The following is a 16,608-nucleotide window of genomic DNA, read 5'->3' on the forward strand; positions in this document are numbered from 1 at the left end:
AAAAACTCAGATAGTGTGAGGAACACAGCTTTCACAGATTTTTTCAGATACCTGTTTTATTCCATTATGTTAGAGCCCATCTAATAAAAAAGACAGATTACTACTGCTTAATGTTACTTTCTTTCTATTTTTGCCAAAAGAGATATATTTTTTTTCTCAATTATGCACAGCTCCCCCTGCCTCCCAGTTTCCAATGAGATAGTACAGCAACCCACACAGCTTTCAGAAATATTTGTTTCTTGAAGGCATCAGTTTGGGTGGGCAGCTCTACTGCTAGCAAGCTCCAAACCTCTTTACAAGAACTTGGCCTCAATATTGTTGCCTAACAAGATTCGTGGTGAATACCAGGAGCCATACTGATTGTCAGGGCCTTGCACCTACCCTGGTGTATTTTCTGTGATTACTGTCATCCCAGAGAAGAGTTCTGTCGACAGATAAATGTTCTCCTATTATGAGTAAGACAAGCAGATGGAGAGCAACTTGGCTTTTAGCACTGCTCCCCAGTGCCCCAGAGCAGCACAAACACGGGACACACTCCTACTCTCAGCTGGTGGGCAGCAGCTCCTTCCAGCTTCTGCCTTCCAAAGGGATCAGCATAAACAAGGGCAGTCAAATGGTGGAAGAAGCAGGAGAAAAAGACTGAGAGAGAGAGAGAAGCCAGCAGCAGGAGATAAAAAATGCAGAGCAAAGAATTCTAAAGCTGGAAATGGTACGAAGCTTTAAAGTTGCAAGTGTGCCAGTTAGCTCTGCTGGTGAAGAGGGGATCTAGGAAGAAAAGCTGAGAATAGCAATCATGCATCTGAGAAGCTACTGGTCTTAGAAATAACAACCTTTTATCAGATTTTTACCACTTTCAATTGACTCGTAGGCAGAACTGCAATTAAGCTTCAATATATTTTATAAAAAATAGTACTTAGTTTACTTTCACATAAGTGAAGAGATACAATTGCACAATGGTGGTTACAATGGTAGAAATACATACTGTTGATAAAATGTTTGCAAGAGATTTAAAAACATACTGTACAGCACCACATCTGAAATTGGATGATGGCAAAATGAATCATACTCCTTGTCTAAGTAAATTAAATTCCTAAATCTTTCTTTTGAAATAAATAAAAAAATACAATGTGCAACATGTGTCTGACACTACCAAAGTGTTTCCTGAAGTTAAGCAATATATTAAAACAAAAAATGAGGTAAAAAAAGACATTCATGCATTTAAGCCACCATTAGTCTCTGACTCTAAAATAAGGCAGATCATAATCTTTTAAAAACTGTCTTTAGCCATTTAAATCCTCTTTAGTGCTTTTCAAGACAAGGTCTTGACAGACCTTGCAGAATCATGAGTTAAGATGCTTTTTATTTCTGACAGGTCATTTTTGACAGGTTCAGCCATAGTTGAAATGCATTACATAGTAGAAAATGTTGCTTTTGTTTAATGAAGAAATAAATGTAAATTAAAAGGAACTGAGAGAGATGGATGCTTTTAGAGTTAATCACAAATGAGACTGCTTTGAGGGAGGGAAGTAAGGGAAAGAAAATTATGTGTCATCCTCAGTTTTAATGATGTGGAAAAGGGTGACGTTAAACAGGACTTGATGTCCATTATTCCAGGCATAGAGAGCTCTATCTCTTGCATTGTAGTCAAGCATGGATATATGAAAATACTGATTATGGAAAGGAATGTCTGTGTACTCGTAAGTGGAGGTTTTTGTGGAGTAGGAGTAGTAGACCTTGGCTCCTGTTAAGTGCGAGTTAGTGACATACAAGGTGCCACAGATCATGAAGGACTCTCCAGCGCTTCTCTTTGGGTAGCCCGTGCTCCAGCTCTTCAGCACCTCCAGGGTATCCTGGTTGAGCTGGCTGATGACAATGTTGCCTGCGTTCTGGTTGGTGGCATAGACAGCCCACAGCCCAATCTCGTCTGCCATCAGGTCGATGTCGGAGAAGCCCCCCCAGGTGTAAGGGTAGACGTTGTGGAAGCCGGCGTACTCCAGGCTGCGCTGCGCCAGCACCCGCCCCGTGTCAAAGCTGTACTTGATGATGATGTTGCTCTGGTACTTGTTGAAATAGAGGGAGCCGTTGTAGACAACGTGGTTGGTTCCTGCCCATTTGAATGGAAGGTTGTATGTCCTTGACTCGGCCCCACTGACGAAGTCTGCGATTGATTTGTATTCACGGACAATTTTATTGTTAGTGTAACTGTCCATGTACCAGACCTGGAAAGAAAAAAAGACTGGGAGTGAACATCTCAAACACAGTGTGTGGTACGTAATCATGATGTGGCATGATGGAGACAGTGCAGAAACAGGAGGAAAACAAGTTTTAGATGTGCAGCAGGCTACCAAAGTGCAATATTGCCCACATTCCTTCGTGTTACAAAAGCAGGAGGAACTCTTGAATTTCTGAGTCAAACTTACCTTTACACGTGAACTCTCAACACAACTGTTACTAACTAGAGTCTGCATTTTCAGAGAAATTTAATTCTGGATTATTCAGTGTTCAGGCCTCTGCTATATGGTGCTTGCTTAAAGATATTTCTAGAGACTAATAATCTAAGAGAAAGATGGGAAATGGCATGTGAGATAAACTTGAATTTATGTTTAGGAATGAATGTGGTTAAATTTTTTTCAGCTGATTCTTTATTCAAAGAAAAATGTCTTTTCTTAGTAAAGGCAACAAAAACAATAGCAATGAAATAGCAAAGCCCTTTGATGGAGAGAGCTTCTCAAAAATGTAGCCAATTTGAGATTCAAACAGCAAAATAATAACATAACTTTGATGTGATGGAGCAAATGATCTGACTAGAGCCTACATGGAGCCTAATCCTGCCAATTTTAACTGTGCTGCACTATGACTCCCACTCTTGGGCTAAAATGTTGATGTTTGCTTTAGATTACTCTGGTTCTTAAAAGACCTAAACACAATTAAATATGTTAGGAAGGAAAAAAATTGGTTGTCAGTTCTGGTAGATGTTTGTCCATCCTGAATAAGTTGAAGGAAAGGGCACAAAAGCGCTCAGGTAACTTTTGTCTTTGGATATTTTCCAAAAATACTGTTGCTTTTCCTCTAGAGATGTTTGAGTGTGAAAATGATTGAAGTAGAAAAACATGCTTGGGAATGTAACTTCCTAGGGGAAAATATCTTTTAAAAGATTAAAACAAAGCAAGTAGGACTCCAGGACACAAGGACAGTGCCTTAACATACTCGGTTATTTTTCTCTGACGCCAGTGGATCCGTCATCCAGGCTCCAAATCGGGTTCCAGAAATCTTCACTGTAATGGGGCCTGTAATTTTCATCAATTTGCCACATGCTGAAATGAAAAAAACAAAAGCATTAATGCACAACTTTCCTTGACATCAGTTGGAGCACAAGACCAAATGCTCCAAACTACATGGTGGCTCCAAGGGATTCAGGCTTATGTTGAAGATTGATTGTCACCTTCACTGGAGTAACATTTCCCTATTGAAGAGTAATATAAATATGCAGAAATATACATTAAAAATTATTGGTATATATTTTTGTATTTACATCTTTTGAAGTACAGTTATGGTCTTTGGGCATAAGCTAAAATATAACTGGTAAAACACCTTCTAAACTTTCACTCTAAGTGAAGAACGTTTAATAATAAATGAAATGAAGACATAATTCCACTCCCCACTTTTGCCCTCGGAAAGTTCAGGACAAAGCAGGGATTGACAGATGTTTCAGTTTTCCATTGACCAGGGTAACAAGGAGGTTAAGGGCAGACACAAAAATGAGTTTGTACACACAACACTGCTGTACTCCAAGCTTGTGCCCAACTGCCCCCTGCTTATACACATGGCTCTTTCTGTGCTGGAGGCTGCCTGAAGAAAGTATGAGAATTATTTAGCAAGCTTGGCTGTATTGGTTGGCTTCTAATCCATTTGACTGTCTGGGAGGAAATAATGGAAGTCGATACCATCTCAGATGCTGACCTTCCTAACAACTCAAAAATCTATATTTTAGGGGACATTAATAAGATATCTCGTAGCAACAAGCTCCCAGTGGAATTCATGTGTTTACCAAGATTTAATATCACACAGCGGTGTGCACATAATTAGGTCAAATAGCATGTTTTTAAATAAAAGAATGTAAAAAGAAGTGAAACCATTTTTGAATTTAAAAATAAGTGCTTATTTGTGCTACTTGGATATGCTGTACTGATAACTGTATCTATCTAGGAAATGTGGAAAACAAATGGTATCTGGTGTCGAGAGTGAATTTATTCAGCTTAAAAGAGAGGGTCACATCAAGCCTGAATTTTATACTCTGTAACTGGAAAGGAATGCATTATGCCAGCCTATTTTGGTCACTTAGAATGGGGTTAATGCTGTGGTGAAAACTCAGAGGCTGCTTGGGTAGTTGTTGTTCACAGCCAGGGAAGTGGGACACTTTGGGAATGAAGATAACTGAATGCATACTGAGACCTCAATGAGCAATAGGCTGTGTCTATTTTCTGGGTTAATTAAGAGACATTACTAATAGACATATCTCAGTCTATGCATGCAGTATGTTCAGGATATTTTTGTAATTTCCCATTTTAAAGAATCTTACAAGTTTTTCAACACTTGGTTATGATAGGATGTAATTTTTCTTTTTGGATTTTTTTTGTAGGTAGGCTGCTAGCATTGTGTGCTGAGTGCTCTTTTTCTACAGCATGAATTGCTATTAGCTTGAAAGGTAGAGGACTATAGCCTATCAAGGTGAAGGTTTTTATTTTTAGGTGATCTGTTAGTAAATAGCCTCAGAAATGGGCAAGAGATAACCCTGCTGAAGGTTTGAGTTTGAATAATTAATTTGGAACGAGTTATCAGAAAACTAATAAGCAGAAAGAAATCAGAATAACAATTACTCCTGAACTTTTGGTTTCTAGGATAATTAAAACAAAGTGAATGCATGAGTTATAAGGTATGCTAATACTATTTCGTGCCTTTATAACACCATACGGCAATTAGTGGGACAGCATAAAAAGAATTTAATATCTGAAGAACTGTTTCTTCTATGCAAAAAAAAGAAATCCGGGAGGCTAAAAGTGGACTCATAATGAGTTGTAAAATTCTGCTTCTGAATGGGCAGAATGTATGGAAGAGCCCCTGGCAGAGGTGTGAGGGCTCCCAGAGCCACCCTGTGTGTGGGGTGGCCAGGCAGGGCAGGAGTGTGGGCGCTGCAGGCGGGTGAGCGGTGCCAGGGCACGGCGCTGGCACACAGCAGGCTCCGGAGCTGCAGCAGGACAGGGGAGGAGAGGCGGTGTTGGAGCCCGCACGGTGCTGGCACACAGCAGGCTCAGGAGCTGCCGTGGGACAGGGGAGGAGAGGCGGTGTTTGGAGCCCCTGTGGGTGTGCACACAGCTCCGGGGCTGTGTGTGAGGAGCACCCGGAGCTTAGAGAAACATTCAGACATCTGTATGCTTAGGCGTCAATGTTGTGGTTCCTCTGTTGCGTTGTGCTTACCCTGAACGTATAGCTCACTGATTAGAGTTAGTTACACATTGTTCATAATTAATGAACCTCTTCAGCCTTCATTTAGTTTAAACTACATGAACTGAGCTGGGTACCTGTGTCACAGGAGATAGATGTTTTTAGAGAATGATCTTTCAAAATGTGTCGAGATTGTGTTCAATGCGAAAAGAGATGACATTGTACTTCAGCTGCTAAATGATCAGCAGTTTGAGTCAGGGTATATTTCTGATCAAATTTTTATTCCCAGACAGCATGCAGTGATCAAGAAAGGAGACTCTTAGGAGAGCTGCTGTGTAGCTGAGGGGCAGCTGACTGAAGAAGTGACAAAGGTTCCCTTTCTGGCATAACAAAACAGAGCACTTTCTATGAAGAATGAGGATTTTTTTTCCCTCCTGCCCTGTAGTAGGTCCCATTTTGCTTTTCCTTTCTCATTAAATAGAAACCCATAGATCTGTTTATTTTATGATATAACTTGGTGGAACTGGTATTTAAATCTAAGGAATACTACAAGTATTTTTTCCACATATGATAAGTCATTCCCATTGTAGTAACAATTCACATGCCATCAGCAAGCTGCTTCTGTAAACCCCAGCCGTTCCTGAGGTCTGCTGACAGCATGGACAGTAAAAAGGGAGCAGCAGAGCTGTCAGAGCCCACCTCTACTTGCCATCCCAGCCTCCTCATAGCTGAGAGATCCTTAGGATGGGTTTGATGAGCAAGTGAAAGAACTCAAACCAATCAGAAAGTTCTCTTAGTTCAGAAAGTACTGCTTGAAAGGACAAGGCCCCAAAGCAAGTCGTGGCTGAATGGTCAACTTGAATCAGCTGATGCTGTTCTAAACTGCTTAAGGCTGCACAAGTAACTTTTGCAGAAGTCATGTTTCACAGCTCATTGACACAAGGTGAGTTTTCTCTTGGTTTTAAGCACTTCCAACTTTGCTTTCAGTCCAAGAAGTTTTCCTTACTCCTCCACCAAAGCGGTAACAACTTCTTCTTGTCTACTTAAGAGTATTGATCTAATCCCTGTCTGTATTTCCAGCTGCAGAATGAACTTTTTAATTGTTTGGGTGGCTGTATTAAAGTTGATCTTGCATGCTGAGGGTTTTTTTTGCTAGGGAATGGTAATACTAACATATTGAAGGCAGGATCATTTACCTAAAATATTTCTCTTGTGAAAAGTCTGGGATTTTGAAATGAATGAAAATTCCAATTAGCTTCTAGTTGAGGCATTTCTTTAGCTCATTTTGTATGTAGAGAAATAGAACAGAGACACATATAATGTGAATTTTTTTTTTTTTTTTTTTTTTTTTTTTTTTAGGTACTAAATAGGGGAAAATGACGTGGTGTCTTTTTGGCACTTGCACAAATGAATTATAAGTGTTTTACTGCTTGCCTTTTTCTGCTTATGGTCAAATTTGTCGTAACATATGAGGGAATGGAGAATTAGTTCTTAATGAATGTAACTCTGTTTTCCTGCATAATATGAATCCAGGAAGCACTATAACATAGTTATTAGAGTTTGCTGAGAGGAAGGCCCTGGATTTTTCTGCATGGGTGCCATGACTTGCTGTGTAGTCTTCGGAAAATTCATTTATACTTTTGGGCTGCCTGTTCCTTCATCTACAAAATAGGGGTAAGAATCTGTATCTCTACTGCCCAGTTTTATACTAAATGATATTTGTAAAGTTCTTGAAATCCCAAAGGGAAGGATGCTTTGGAAATAGAAATACCACTGCAATCAATAGTAATAGTCTCATGCCTGCACTAATAGCTCCTCTGCCACTGATGTAACAGAAATTCTTTGGATACATAGAATACTTTACCTTTGAATTTCTAACAAAAAATGTTACTGTAAAATATAGTTCACAGTCTACATTATGATCAGATGTAGCTAGACATGAATCCAATATTTATCTACTCTAAATATATGACAGAGTATTAGCTTCTATGAATGCTACCCATGTAAGTTTTATTCCAATTTCATAACCATGTCATGACAAGAACAGGAGGGCTCCAAGCATACCGTGCAACCTGTATTCTCCTATAAACACCCATGACTTACCCGACTATCAGCAAAGGACTCATTAGTGCATAATTACATGTGAATTTGGGGTGTGTGTAATCACATGCACTCTATTCCTATGTGTTTAGTTGTATACACCCTTTAAAAGTTTTGTCAATTGATTTTTCCAGCAGCTTCATCTGGAATTTTCTCTTATTCCAAAGAGAAGGAGCAACATTCAGCCATCACAACTGTTGTGGTCATCATTAAACTTCAGTGAAAGTAAGATAACTGCTTAGTGTACTGTAACGAGTGTTGAAAGTGTTGCCAGTGCAGATGGGAGAACCCTTTCAAGTGGCCAGGACAATATAAATAATGCATTATACTGCTGAAAAACACCTGCTAGGGGGAAGAATAGAGAATAGCTATTGCATACACTGATTAGAAAACTGTATTGTGGAATGCAACAAAATCTGTGAAGACTGAAGCCAGGTCCTGTGGCACACTGGGGCCATTGGCTTCTGGCTCTCAGGCTGGCATGGACAGGCACAGCTGGGTCATCTCAGCGTGGCCAGTGTGGCCACAAAGCAGGTGCTGGCATGAGAGCTCCTTCCCCTCTTGCTCTTTGATCTGAGCACACAGCCCCAGCTCTCTGCAGTTACAGGAAGCCAACTGAGGCTGCTTGTACTTCAAAAGGCACACAGGGATAGGCCAGGAAAACAGCCAGTCCATTAGTAGGGGATCATAAAAGGCATTTAAGCTTTTAAGACCAGGGAATAATGCCAATAAGGATGAATGAATCTGTGTTACATCTTGAGAAGGTCCACTCCCTTTTGATAATGGGTATGCTTAAAAATTTATTTTATACAAAAATTTTTCTCTGCTAATAGACATAATTTTATTTTTTTTCCATTAGGTACATCAAGAGATTAGAATGTGTTGCATGAATCAGGATAGATAGGATGTCAATCCACCTAGTAATTCTGTTGTACAAAATATGTCTCACACTGTCATTGTTTCACTAACTGTTGTTACACCATGCTGTAAAATCAAAGAAAAACAAGATACTTGTTAAACTGATGATTTTTGGTATCTAATTACTTACTGGAACACTCACTATCAGAAAATACTGTTTATTCATAGGAATTTTCTTGTTTGCTGCAGTATTGCACCACAGCTGTTTTCTCCTGACTGCCTTCTGTCAATGCAGTAATGTTCTATTATGTGTGTGTACTGAGGGAAAATAGGATCATAAGAAATTTCTTTGAAGAAGTCTTTCATATATTTTAGCACATCATCACTGTGCTATTTCCAGAATAAAATAAAGAAATAAATTATTTAAGAGGCTAACTTAACCTAGATTTTTCTCATTCTACTGCGTCACAAAAATAAGGATGCTCTGCTTATCCAGTTAAGGAGATATTTAATGTCCTGGGTAGCATTTAAAAGTAAACATCCCACACTTGATAACTGAGACACTGATCACAGGCCTAAACCTTGAAATTTCAAGTTTATTCATGTTCAGTGTTAAACTGCAAAGTGTTTATTTCTCATGAAGGGGCTGGATTGTTTGCTATAGTTATCCAGGTTGCAATAGTGATCCATTCAGAAATCTCCAAATGCCTGGATAGACTGGGAAGAGGGGAGACTGCATTGTGTTTGTAAAGCAGGTTCCCTATCCCTAATGGAAGTTGAGGCTGGCACTTGATATTCATCCTTCAGGGCCTTAGTTTTAGTAGCTGGTACTGAGCTAGTGCTGATTTTCAAAAATGCCCAATGTTTGACTTCTAACTAAAGGCAGCATGGGAGCAGGCAAGGTAGATGTGGCCTGAGGTAAACCTGGTGCAGCAGCAGCAGTGGATTGCTGCTGTGCACCCTGCAGAAATCATGCTTTGGTGCCTTGAAGTTAGATGTGAAGTTTGGTTAGATTGTAATGAGAATTGGAGAAGGGGAGATCTCACTAATACTAACATCACAGGCTACAGACATTACAGTCAGAGTGGCCTCAGTGAGACAGCGGGATGCTGGGGTTATGATGTGGACATCTCAAAACTGATTCCAATATACTTTTCACTATTTTTTTTTCACATTAAACGATAACTCTAATAGTTGTGTCTGAGCTTTTATAAAAGAATATTTGTAACTCTCCAAGTGGTTTACGCCTCAGATTTTGAATTTGCTATCTGCTATATTTTTAATCTAATTCCTTCTGTATACAGTAAAGCAGTACATTATGTCATGTACTTAGAATGATATAACTGACCTTAGGTTGAATTACTCTTGTCTTTTATTATGGTAGCACAGATCAAAATATAATTCAGTCTTTCATCAAAGAAACAAACACATCCTCCCTTTCCCCAAACCTTGATCTTTCTAAAGAGAGACAACTAAAAATGCACAGCCAAGAGCCCAAATCTGCCATGAACTTATTAACTTACTGAGCTTTTTCATGCAGTCACGGAGCCTGGTTTCTAAATTGACTACACGCTGGTGTAGTTCCTCATAGTCATAAGCACCAATTTCTTCCTGAATCCCAGTGAGCACAGTAGACAGATTCCGAATTTCCTCCTTGAACTGTGTGATCAACTTGGCATCAGTTTTGTATTGTTCCAGAACTGGAATCAGTGGCAGGAGCTCATCCATCTTTTCTTTCAACTCCTGTTAAAGACAATCATATGTGCATTAGAGAAGTTTAAAGGAGTTCAATCTCCTAATTTCCTTTAATGTAATATTTATGCCTGATTATTAAAACAACTTGAAAATGATTATTTATTTTAGTTACAGATCTATTATTAGTCTACTGTGACAGTCTCAGACACCTCAGACTTCAAGCTTGCATGGTAGCAAGCAGTAGATTTGAGAATTTATCTTAATCTGTAGCATATATTGGTTGCCCATCTTTCATTTCTTAATTAGTCTTTTAAAAGCACTAATAATAAGGCCTTTACTTAATTTAAACCAATTTGTTTTTTGTTACTATTCTGTAGAAAACCTCGAAGAATCCTTGCAGTCAAAAGATTTTGCTTTATTGAAACATAGCAGATATGTCATTATATATGGATTTCAGAGTATTACTTCTGTTGATTCCATTCTCAAAGAGTCTTCAAATTACATTATGGCAGCAGAGTTACCAAAATGGGCACAAAGAAGTGAAGTCCTTTTGTTTACAGTTAAAACTATTTTTATTTGGCTGTTTTTATTAAAACCTTAACCTAAACCTACTTCATGCCTGTAAAATGGAATTTCTTTGATGACAATAGAAGTAGGCTTTGTGACAGAGAAAGAATAACTCCAGAAACCATAGTTTTAGTTGCTTTAGTTACTTGAAATTATGAACTTAGGCTTCAGTTCTGTGGGACAGTGAATGGCCAAAAACCACAGGCCAGCTGTAACTGGAAAAATGCAAAGCTTGTAAAAACTCAAGAAGATAAAATGTATTTAAATTAGTGAAGGTAATGTATTCCTGGTAGGATTTATGCCAGATGATGTATCATATCTGAGCAAACTTGCTGTAACTTTTTGTGGCAATCATGTACCTCCTGCCTGGCATAAAGTGAAGTGTGGACTGGCTATATGCTCAAGTGTGATCTGGACCACATTTGTACTCCTTAGTTCTGGTCAACATGAAAACACAGATTTAGAATATCTCACTTCAGGAAATCATATAAAATTGATTCTGCTATTTTCATGATTTAAAAAAAAAAATTGGCTTCTGCTGACACTGCAGAACTTGTTGCTGCGTTGAGTGGTACAAGAACTAATTTCTATTGCAACACAGATAGGAGGTAGATGTGTTCTGGCACTTTGTGGCTGTTGATATGACCAGTTATGTTATATCCTGATAACATAACATGATTTCTTTGTCTCAGGAAAGATAAAGCACTGGAATTTTAGTAGACTAAATTTCAGAACAGCATATTGTATTATGTTGACCTTTTAAATTGTTTTATAACTGGATTGGCTGGAACTCTGTTTTATACTCCTGGCAAACTGTCAAACTGAAGGTAAATGACTGGCCAATAGAAATATTGAATATTTAAAAGGTTAGAGCACTGGAGTATTCTTCTATCTCTGACATTCTGTATCAGACATTCAAATTTTGATATGCTGTTCCCTAGGAGAACTAAAATGAGGATATAGGATATATAATGGAATTATGCAAATGTGTTGTTATTGTAGCAATAAGGGATAAAATGAAAAAAAGGTGAAGATGTTTCTTGTTAACCAAAAACTTGGGAGTTTGTGCTAAAACAGCTCTAAACCAAGAACAATGACATAATTTATAAAGCTTAGTAGTCAGATCATTAGTGTACTTAATTCCTGATGTTATTAAGACTCATTTGATATTCAGTGGGTATGGAAAACACCCTTAGACCTCTTGGCTATGTAATTATTGAGGTATCTAACTCTAGCACCAATTGGAAAATTAGGTTCCTTTTATGTGAGCTTTCAGAAACACTTCAAAAATATATATTTGCTTAACATAATGTAATCCTCAGAATGTATTTTCTAGAACATATTTTGTGGTCTCACAGTCTTGAAAGATCAATTTATCGGACTTAATATTTAAAGAACTTAAATATGCTCTTGAAATATTTTTCTCCTGAAGAGTATTTCAGGTAGCTTTTTCAGAATACACAATGCTACTTATAACATCTCCAAAACCCTTTTTCCACACAAAAGGATTGGTTGGTGGTTTTTGTTGTCATTAAAATTCAGTGGAAGGCTTTTTTTAATCACACAGATGTGACTGGGAGTGATTGCCCTCCTCCCCATCCCAAATTCAAAACAGCAGACCTTCAGACATGAAATTAGATCTTAATTGAACTGGATAAAAAATACAATAAACTGATTTATTATAGCCTTTCTTCCCTTCAACTGCAGTAAATGTCATGCAACACTATGAGTGCAGAACTCAACTTGTTTGCTGTGAATTCCACTGGATCTCCCCCTTTAGCATTGGTGCTTGAAATAATATAAATTTCTCAGTATGACATGCACATTGATACAGAAAGAACAGGAATCTGTTTATAGTGACATTTCTCTGATGACTTAATAATTAATAGTTCCTCCCTATTACAATTAAATTGAACAGAGCAGAAGATTATCATCATAAAGGAAGATTTATTATGCTTTTCTTTTAAATGGTGCTCTTGTAGGAGCATTTCAAGCTGAGACCTCAGCCGTCCATGCATTGCTACTTAGAAGGTTTTTCCCAGCAGGCTTGAAAGTTACTGTGAAAATGGAACTACCTGAAAGTGCTTTGTCATTAACGTCTTCCGATCATCCTCAATCTGCCGAAACTTGGCCTTCAGCCCTTTCATCTGTGTTTCCATTTTTAAAACATACTGGAAATCCCTCTGAGTCCGTAGATTTAAAACTTCAATAGATTGGGACATATTCTGAACCTGTTGAAGAAGAACAATCTAAATGCACTTTTTGTTGCTTCGCTTTTTTTCCTGGTTAAATGCCGGGCAATGAAAGGCACTTCTGTCCATTAGTTGTGAGTCATTTCTACCACAGTACAGTTCTACATTCCGTAACTGTGTGACAGTACAAATACTGGGGAACAGGGCAAGACCTTGAAGCCATAAATTGTTTGGACTACTCAGAGGTAAAGAGAGAGAGAGAGAGAGATCCTTCAAGCATCATTTTCACTGTCAGGCAATAGAGTCTACTTGGAGACCTGTAGTAAATGTGACTGTGGTTCAGAGGCTGCTTATATAGCATATATTTCCTTCCAGGCACTTTGGGAGGGACAGGACTGAAATTTGGAGATTTTGGTCAGTACGAGGAGCGTGACTTTCATTGTTAGTAGGCATTTATAGAATCATTCAATGTAAGGCATTCATAAGACTACCCAGAGATAAGCTGGGGCGTGTCAATCGCCACAGAGGTGTTTCCTCATAATTCTGTCAGTAAATGTAAAATTAGAAATTTTATCCAATTTTCTCAGTGGTATAAAACCACAATTTTTTTTTTAAGATGAAAAGTAGTGAATGCTAAAGTAACTTCTGTTACCAAGCTAGTTTGAGGTGGGATTGGTAACTGGTTTTACACAGAAAAATCTGTCCTGTTTTATGTAAGAAAGAATTTGGGAGGAGTGACTAAGAGAGAAGATTAAACTTGGGTTGGGAAAGGTGTGATGTAAGGAAAACAGATAAATTAGCAACCAGAGATGAGAACATAGGTAGAGGATAAACCCTAAAGAACGATTTTTATCAGGTAACTCTTCATTAGTTCATTATGTATTAATTGAGAGAGAAAACAGTAGATTTCAATGGGAAGTTTAATGACCAAGAGGAGGAATTTTTTGGGAAGACTTACCTTCTCTAGTAGCTGTCTGAGTTGCCTGCTTTTGGCATCTCTTGAACATAGGTTTTGTTCAGGTGCAACAACAGTGCAAATGCATCGGCCATCAGGATCCTGGGCTGAACTGTAAACTTGCCACCCTTCCTTGGGGCTAATCTGAGTCTGTAACAACAAAATAATAAATCAAAGGAACTGAATTGATTTTTCATTGATTGAACAAACCACTGCAGCAGAATATTTTTATTTTTGCAGTACATGTCTGCAATGGGGTTCCTACTAGTCAACAGTTATTACTCTTAACTAATGAGTTGGTAGTTTCCCAGTTTTGCCCTGTCTGACACCTTTGCAATAGTTCTCTAGAAGTTTAGCACACAGTTTCCAGGGCAGATGAGAACGGTGCTCTGCTCGTGATTCAGCACAAACCTGGTGATTTAATTCTTTGCAAAGGGATGTTGCAGTTTTTTCATCAGCAGAGAACAAACATGTCCTTTCAACCGGGATGACTTTTACTTTAGACTAACAGCAACAACAAAGACAGGAAAGAACAAACACCTGAGCCTGGGGGAGCACAGTGTGTGACTCACGGGTGGGAATAGGCTCAGCAGCAGTTCACATGTGGGGGACAGGGTTGCTCTTGAAGCTGCACCTCACAGGAACTGCTCTCCACAGCTTCCACTGCACTGAGCCAGGAACAGGGGCTTGCTCAGGGCGGGTGGAAAAGTGTCTGCTTAGGCCAGGGGCATGGGGCTCATGGCAAGCAAGCCAGGGCAAATAAGACACTGCATATCCTTCACTGGACAGCAGAAATCTGGAAATTCCTAACCTGTTATTTTTTTACAGCAACCATGAGTGAGAAAGAAAGGAAAAAAACAACCCTAAACCACATTTGTTTGCAGAGCAGGGTAACACTGCACTGCATTTAATGTTTGTGTTTGGGATTTGGTGTCTCTTTAATGGGATGTACAGAAATAGTGTAGGAATGACAGAAAACAATATAATGAGATGATTGAAAGCATTAAGGTGATGGAACTTAATACAAGATATAAGAAGCAGTTTTTGAACTTTCTTTTTAAATGGTAATTTAAAGTTAATGTTGTGCTTTATTTTCTCCTAATATTGTACTTGATGATGAATTTCATAGTACAGATGCTAATGGATATCACTGAAGTAATTTTGGTTTGGACACAGTTGGAATCAGTTGCTATTTATATTATGAAATTACACTCAGTGCCAGCAGAGAAAGTGATTATTTAAACTGGGAAGCTTTGATATTGAAGCTTTCCTGGCAGCTTCGTGCAGGAGTTGCAGAGTTCCTCATCTCTGAGGAGGTGCTAGTGTCTCTGTGGACTGAGGTAAGAAAAGAGCACAGGCTTTTCACAACAGTGACTCCTCTGAACAAGTCATTGAAAATGGCAGTAAAGTTATACTGCAGAGTTAACAGAAAAGTCAAAATTGTGTTATTACCATGTTTTGCAAGGAAAACCAAAGTGCTATAATGTAGATGACTTGAAGGGATGAGGGAGCCTGGCCTGTTGAGCTTTGAGATGGCTGACAGGGGACCTCATCAGGGTCTGTATCTGCAGGGAGGTGTCAGAGAGGGACCAGGCTCTGCTCAGGGGTGCTGAGCAGCAGGACAAGAGGCAATGGGCAGGAACTGATGCACAGGGAGCTCCACCTGAGCATGAGGAAGAACCTCTGTACTGTGCAGCTGACCATGCACGGGAACAGATTGACCAGAGAGGGTGCGGAGTCTCCCTGCAGAGACAATTTAAATTGGCTTTGAGAAGCTACTAAAATTGCGAACTTTAACAAGTGAAGCATTTCAAGGCTGTAACCCTTGAAAAGTGTAAGCTCCATTTAGCTCAGTAGTTTCCATGTTTGTAGAACTTATGGCCAAACGGTGTGGTCATGCAACAGCAAGGAAACAGCATTTTTTGTTCAGGAACCCAGAGCTTCTGATTATAATTCCTTTAGTAACTAATATAAGTTCATGAAAAATTACTATATTTGAGCCTTATGCTTTCTATATTTAGACTGAGGGAAACTGTTTTCACTGGATTCAAGTAAGTTTTCTACAGTGGGCAATATATGAGACACTAGGATCATGCAGTCCATAGTAAAGCTGTTTAATCCTGTCCTAATTACCAAAAGTACTTATTTATGCCAGAGACGTTGTAAATATCTTTGTAGGCTTTATCTAAGGAAATAAAAAACACTTTCATGATTAACTTAGTAGGTATTCTCTTAAGGTGTCTAAAACATCTGATTAAAATTGTTACTTCTGTTTGGGAAAATATTTCTCACAGTAAGAGACTGGTTGACCAACAGCATGCTTATTGACTGCCCTTGAATAAATAAGCACCCATGTAGTACCAAAAATTAGGCTACTGTTCTATGACTTTTTCTGTGACTCCCTCTATTTGGAATTTTAGGCTTCCTTCATTAATTAGGATGGGTAATGTGAGTGATGGCAGAGAAAAACATGCATGTGTGCAAAGGTGCACTTTGCTTATTTTTCTGTTATTGTTTTGGTTTGGTATTTAATCCCTACTTCAAGCAGAAACTGCTGTGCAGACAAAGAGCTAGAAGTCTTCAAAACCTTACAGAATCTACTGCATCAACTTTCCAAATACAGGCTTACTGCTGACACATCTTAGTAAACAAGCAAGAAAAGAAGTGACAAGTGGAAAACAAAAGTAGTAAAGTTTTGCTATAACAGCAATACATTTTCTTGAAAATCTGGGGAAAACAAGGGAGTTCCTATAAAGTCCAATATTAACCACTGCCATGGCAGGCTTTTGTTTTAAAGAC

General features: G+C 38.7%; 1 protein-coding gene across 1 annotated transcript in view; it reads right to left on the reverse strand.

Annotated features, from left to right (window-relative positions):
* Positions 1-875: 875 nt before the first annotated feature.
* Positions 876-16,608, reverse strand: part of OLFM3 (olfactomedin 3) — a 50,290-nt gene continuing 34,557 nt past the window's right edge. Inside the window, exons 2-6 of the mRNA XM_063407630.1 lie at positions 13,813-13,959; positions 12,738-12,893; positions 9,924-10,143; positions 3,208-3,314; positions 876-2,219 (exon numbers count right to left, since the gene is read on the reverse strand). Coding sequence (XP_063263700.1) covers positions 1,542-2,219; positions 3,208-3,314; positions 9,924-10,143; positions 12,738-12,893; positions 13,813-13,959 — 1,308 coding nt within the window. The 3' untranslated portion in view covers positions 876-1,541. The remainder of the gene's footprint in view (positions 2,220-3,207; positions 3,315-9,923; positions 10,144-12,737; positions 12,894-13,812; positions 13,960-16,608) is intronic.

The sequence above is a fragment of the Prinia subflava genome, chromosome 10 (assembly GCF_021018805.1).
Source record: "Prinia subflava isolate CZ2003 ecotype Zambia chromosome 10, Cam_Psub_1.2, whole genome shotgun sequence".
Lineage (NCBI taxonomy): Eukaryota > Metazoa > Chordata > Aves > Passeriformes > Cisticolidae > Prinia > Prinia subflava.